Here is a 5,591-nt window from a genome sequence, read left to right as displayed (position 1 = left end):
AGCAAAACGATTCGCTTTCTCTGCGAACGGGTCAGCTAGAGCGAAATAGCCGATAGCGAATTAGCATAAGCGATTGCGCGCTTGACCTAGACACGAAGCGCCGTCGGTGTTCTGCACATCGTTCTTGCACCAGCGTATTAACAGGCAGTGACGTAAGACCAGACCATTGGACTGGCTGAGCACGGCTGCGTATTTCGGGCAGTGACACACTGTGGATATGTTTATATCGACCCCTCCTTCTCGCACCGACCGCATCCGACTCGTGTGTCCTTCTCGCACGTGGCTGCCTTGCCGCGAATGTCGCCGGCTCCTGGATCCACCACTCTCAGCTGAGCGATCCAACGGCACCGATCTATGATTCGAGCGTAGCCTGTTGCAACTTGTTGACAACCGTACTCGTCGAACCGTGGTGAACAGTGCCAGTGATTTAATAGTTATCGCGACTCGTGAACACGAACACAAGTAAGTATCTGCCACGATAATATTTTGGCTACTTCCGAGCGCGCTAAACTCTCGCGAGCTCTCCGGACCCGTTTCACGGGATCAAAGGGATGCAACGCAACCTTGTGCAACAGATATACACCGCTTCAGCCCGCCGTCTGGCTTGTATTGATCTCTGTACGCGAAGCTTCTGTAATCCAGAAACCACGTCAACGATAAAAGTGACCGCTGGCGTCACGCTCCCGTTTGCTTCTTCTGTTTGGCCGCCGATGGTCCACTCTAATAGCGTGATTCACGTGCTAGAAATTCGCACGTGCCCGAAAATATTGCGCAGGCACTTCAAAACTGATCCGAAGAATTTAGAGCTCGGTTTCCAAGAGAGTACGATTTATTTTCTAGGAATGGCCAAGACGAAATCCACCGAATCCGAGGAAACCTCGATGGGTTTCAAAGACAAGAAGAAGGCTATGGACACCTTGAAGACGCTGGATGGTAGGGACATCAGTTACCAGTACCATGTGATCACGAGTTTCGTCAGCCGCGCAAAGAGAACCCTGCAAATTACCAGGGACGAGGAGAAGCTGGCTAATCTGAAGGAGGCCCTGCAGGTTTTCGAGGATTGGCTGAACGATTACAAGGTCAACAACCGCGGGAAAGAAAACCTCGCTTATTTACCGATCGAGACCGTGGACGGCTTCAGGAGTCTCGCGAAGAAGTACGGAGTCCTCGAGGAAGATTTTTACAAGTATGTTGGAAACATCTGGATAGCTAGAATGTCTGGCGTTCTAATCGATGATGACATTTTAATCTTCCAGGGCGTACAAAAAGGAGAAGGGCGAGTACAAGAGCATGCGTGGGGTGAGGGTCGAAAATGGCGGGCCCACCTGGGATATCGAGAGGAACCGGAAGCTCAAGGCAATCATCGAGAAGATCAAACAGGATCATATACAGTGGTATGAAACGGACGTAGGTGAATTTCGTGGGCTCCCAACCAAGGAGCACGTCCAGTGCATCATGCTGGGCTACAGTCCCGACCCGACTAAAGTGAAGAAGCTGATTTCCCAAGTGGAGGAAAAGTTCGACAGTGAAGATAGCGAAGACATGGACGTCGACGAGAAAGAGAGGAGCTTGAAGAGAAGCCACGAGAGTTCGAGCAGCAGCGAGGTGGAGGGCGATGAGCCGGAGAGGAAGGTTGCTAAGATGGCCGAGCAGAAGGAGGACGAGAAGGAGGAGAAGGACGAGAAGAACGAGAAAAGCGAAGGTGGTCTCAGCTTCAAGGACACAGAGAGAGCTTTAAGGAGTCTTAAATCGCTGGAAGGCAGGGACATAATGTATCAGTATCACGCGATCTCTGGCTTGATAAAGAGGGCGAAACGAGTGATATCCGTCACGAAGGACGAGCAGAAAATCAAAAACATGAAAGAGGCTGTCAAAGTGTTCGAGAAGTGGGTCTTGGGCTACCACCTGAGCAGCCGGGCCAAGGAGAACCTCAATTATTTGTCCCTGGATCTGGTCCGTGCCTTCAAACCGTTGGCTGACAAATATCAGATCGAAGACAACGGATTTCTGAAGTGAGTGATTGGTATGCCCGTTACCATGAATCTGTTAACGATTCATTATTGTCTTGCAGAGCTTATGAAGACGCGGATGGCGATTACAAGAAGCTCAGGAATGTCCAGGTCTCGGATTCCGTCACCGTTACGTGGGACATAGAGCGAAACAAGAATCTCCAAAGTCTGTTGGAGAATATTAAGGAGAACAACATCGAATTGTTCCAGGCCGAGGGCGATTTAGAGGGTTTGCCCACCGAAGAACACACCAGGTGTATTATGTGGGCGTACAGCTACGATACAGCGATGTTGAAGAAACTTCTGCCTACTCTGGAGGAGAAGTTGAAGTCATAAGTATAAATATCCTGTGACGCATTTATTTATATTAAGTAACGCGAGTACGTTACTATGTTGTACATTACGCAAGGAGGTTTTCGTTAATCTTTTGTTTGGAGAAGCGTCAGGAGACGCTGATGGTATCAATAAACGTGTTATTTTTCCATATTCAAAAGACTTTATGTAATCTCGTTGCGTAGAAGCTATACTTCGTTTGTATTTACTTTAAAGAGGTTACTTCCGGTAGCAGTGAAATTGTTCAAAAACACTCTTAAGTACGACTTTACTAGCTGATTGTAACATTTAGATAGAAGCGACGGTAAAATCACTGGTTTTAAGAACGAAGGTATTTCTGAATATGTGACACATTTTTTTTTATATAGTATTATCACAATATATTTTATCGAATAATTCTGTTCCCTTGTATTGCTTCGTCATGTCCTAATTTTAGCATAATTAATAACTTTAGGCGACCTTGGTTTACACAATTGAGAACGATAGCGGCGCCTCTGCTGGACAAACGCTGAAGCTGAATGTTAAGTCCGTACAGCGCCAGTTTGTGCAGTGGAAAAAACGTTAAACTGTTCGTCAAATTCGACTGTTGATAATGTGTAGCTAACAGTTTGAGCATTCGCCACAGCCATAATTGGCGCTGTGCGGACCTCGGACAGAGCTTCATGTTTTCTCCGAAAGAGACGCCAGTATCGCCCACATTTACATAATGCAGGGTCGTCTAAAAACATTAACAACAGCAAAATCAGGGCATAAGAAACTAAACCAAGGGTACAGATTTATCCAGGAGAACCAGCTGTATCGATACCTTGTGAAAAGAATAGATGCAATGGTTACAAAATATAATTAATTAACATAATAACAGTGTCATTTAATACAGTTTTTAAAAAAGTTATTGCATTTTAAAACGTGCTCGAATACTTTCTGCCTGATGTAGCATAAGTGTTATTTACACCTCAAGCATCAATTAATTATGGCCCGCGGTGTTGTCACTTGCTATTTATACGCGACATCATTGCGATAAATTTTACTGTACGATTTTGTAATATTCCTACTCCCAAGTATCCGTGCCCAAGCGCAATTGCTACTCGCGGCGCCATTGTCGCAGCTTACCAGTTGCCCAAGAAGATGGCGCGACGAGTCAAAGTGTTGCCATTCCGGAATCGATAGTTTTTATTACCGCTGTGCGGCTCGCAGGGGTGGGTGAGCCTTGGGTCCGGTTTTGAGGTTAGGGTTAGTGACTCGGTGACACTGGAAACGGCGGTTACGGGTGTCCGTAGTGCGGGTCGCGATCGCACCGGGAGAGACGAGGCCGTCTCGCCGTTTTGACGGTCGTCGAAACGAGTCGGACTGGTCCTACCTGATCGGTTAATCACAGGTGAAACCAATCGAAGCGAGTTCGATACGGGGGAAATACATACGTTCGTGTGAGAATGGCACGCGCGGCCGATTTGTTTATGCTTTACGCTTCGGCTAAGTCCTCGGGAACAAGGGAACTTGAACGCCGCTTTCGGCCGTCTAAAAATAGCCGCCGCTTCCATCGTGGTTCGTAGACCTCGGCCAGAAGGTTGCAGACCCGGTCCGGTCCGGGTATGCGGTTCTCGAGATCGATTAACGGGGGATCGCGACGCAACACGTGACATAACGATCCATACACTGTGTCCCATTCGGCACACTCGCGGGCCGTACCTCTTTGTTCGCGGATATACGGAAGAGAGATCCGTTTCGAGAGGAGGCCGAGATATGCGGGTGGCCGGTTAGAGAGGAAAACGGGCTTGACGACGGGGCCTACGAGGGGTCGAACCGAGGGGAAAGATGGACACGAAACCGGCGGGTAGTGCGCGGATAGTTTGTCTTACGATGGAACAGCAAGAGGTGTAGTGAAGATGTCACAGACCGCGGATGCTGAGAGTGAGGCGGGCTCCATCTGCGACGAGGAACGCGTCAGGAAGCTGTTCCAAGCATGCGACGGCGACGGAGACGGTTTTATTGACAGGTGAGCAACCGACACCTACAATTACGGTTTTAACGGGGTGCGAGATACGCCGTTTCACATACCCTGTTTCAAATCCTCCGTATATTCTGTTCAACCCGCTGTTTTCTTTCAAATATTATTACCATAAATATTAACACGTTTTTGTACACATAATTGCCCGTTAAACTGACGTCGAGGATTTTAAACAGAATTCTTTCTGTTAGTAACATTTCTCTGGAAGGAACTAAAGTTTTAATCGCTCTAGCTGTAAGTAGGGTTATTTATGGACAGTAGATTCATGAATGTAATAATAGGCTAAAGGCAAATTTAGCACCGGAAACACGTATACAGCCATTTTATTTCTTTTATACTTATCCTTTAAGCTGAGAATTGAGTCTCTAACCGTTTAATTATTTTTATGTTACCATCGCTGACTGCTTAATCTTATATCAAAAATTTTTATTAGGAATCAAAAGATCGTAAATCCCAGAAAATGGGACCGATATCAAATATGGCGACCGGTGGGAACGCGTTGCTCAAAGTATTAACCGATGTATCTTGAGGAACAAGGATGTTATTCCGCTGAAAGAAAATTGCAAATATTTACGAACCGTTCTACTTCGATATAACTGGAGATACTATCGGCACTGTTGCTACACGCAGCAGGAATGGCGCCAACGAAGCGCGGAGGGCTGAAACATTTCGCTTCCAAACATCAGCGATCCGAGTTTCGTCAAAGAGCCGGCGAACTTCAAGCGAATTAAATGACGAAATAGTAGGGTAAACGCGAATCACGTTACAGGAGTAACGGGAGTTTCTGACACAGTTCGAAAGCGAACGAAAAAAAAAAACACCGACTGGTCGTGGTACGTGGCACCGGGAGAAATTCCGATTTCGCCGGTTGAAAAACAATGGTCGGTCGAGAGTTGCACGACAAAGTTGCCCGTTGCGTACGTTTTAATTATAACCCCCATTAATTAGCCGGGTCTGGAAGCATATCGCGATGCCGCGCGAGAGTTAACCCGGCGGAGCTCGCGTTCCTCTTCCTTTCTTCTTCGTCCTCCTCCACCTCCGCCACCCCCCCTTGCTCTCTTCGCTTTTTCCTTATTTTCCCCGCGCCCCACCACCGTCGAATGAATAAAACCCGCGAGATAATGCGAGGGCGCGCGCGTGTATGCGGGATGCTCGCGCGGCAACGCGAGGCCGCACGGCGGTGGTGGTTTTTCCATTAAACGCGTAACCGTTTCCCCGATATTCAAACCCCCCGTTCCCTTACC

The 5,591-nt window shown here is 47.6% G+C and overlaps 2 protein-coding genes across 3 annotated transcripts in view; both read left to right on the top strand.

Moving 5' to 3' along the window:
• Window positions 1-312: 312 nt before the first annotated feature.
• Ude (Uracil-DNA degrading factor) lies at window positions 313-2,738 on the top strand. Of its 2 annotated transcripts, none has more exons than XM_078197224.1 (4): window positions 313-462; window positions 841-1,186; window positions 1,257-2,012; window positions 2,072-2,738. In XM_078197224.1, exons 2-4 carry the CDS (start codon window positions 843-845, stop codon window positions 2,343-2,345), a joined length of 1,374 nt encoding a protein of 457 aa, XP_078053350.1. In that variant the 5' UTR covers window positions 313-462; window positions 841-842; the 3' UTR covers window positions 2,346-2,738. The 2 variants fall into 2 exon arrangements, with proteins under 2 accessions (XP_078053350.1, XP_078053351.1); XM_078197225.1 differs by having other exon boundaries at window positions 323-466.
• An 809-nt stretch (window positions 2,739-3,547) lies between these two features.
• Window positions 3,548-5,591, top strand: part of LOC144479071 (colorectal mutant cancer protein) — a 74,100-nt gene continuing 72,056 nt past the window's right edge. Inside the window, exon 1 of the mRNA XM_078197573.1 lies at window positions 3,548-4,335. Coding sequence (XP_078053699.1) covers window positions 4,226-4,335 — 110 coding nt within the window. The 5' untranslated portion in view covers window positions 3,548-4,225. The remainder of the gene's footprint in view (window positions 4,336-5,591) is intronic.

Source organism: Augochlora pura, chromosome 3 (assembly GCF_028453695.1).
Source record: "Augochlora pura isolate Apur16 chromosome 3, APUR_v2.2.1, whole genome shotgun sequence".
Classification (NCBI taxonomy): domain Eukaryota; kingdom Metazoa; phylum Arthropoda; class Insecta; order Hymenoptera; family Halictidae; genus Augochlora; species Augochlora pura.
This window is presented reverse-complemented; position numbering and strand designations above follow the sequence as displayed.

Bases quoted from the DNA above. Each gene is read 5' to 3' on its own strand.
- Ude (XM_078197224.1), top strand. From the start codon at position 843: ATGGCCAAGACGAAATCCACCGAATCCGAGGAAACCTCGATGGGTTTC. The intron at 1,187-1,256 runs GTATGTTGGAAA...TTAATCTTCCAG, and splicing joins CTCGAGGAAGATTTTTACAA to GGCGTACAAAAAGGAGAAGG. The intron at 2,013-2,071 runs GTGAGTGATTGG...ATTGTCTTGCAG, and splicing joins GAAGACAACGGATTTCTGAA to AGCTTATGAAGACGCGGATG.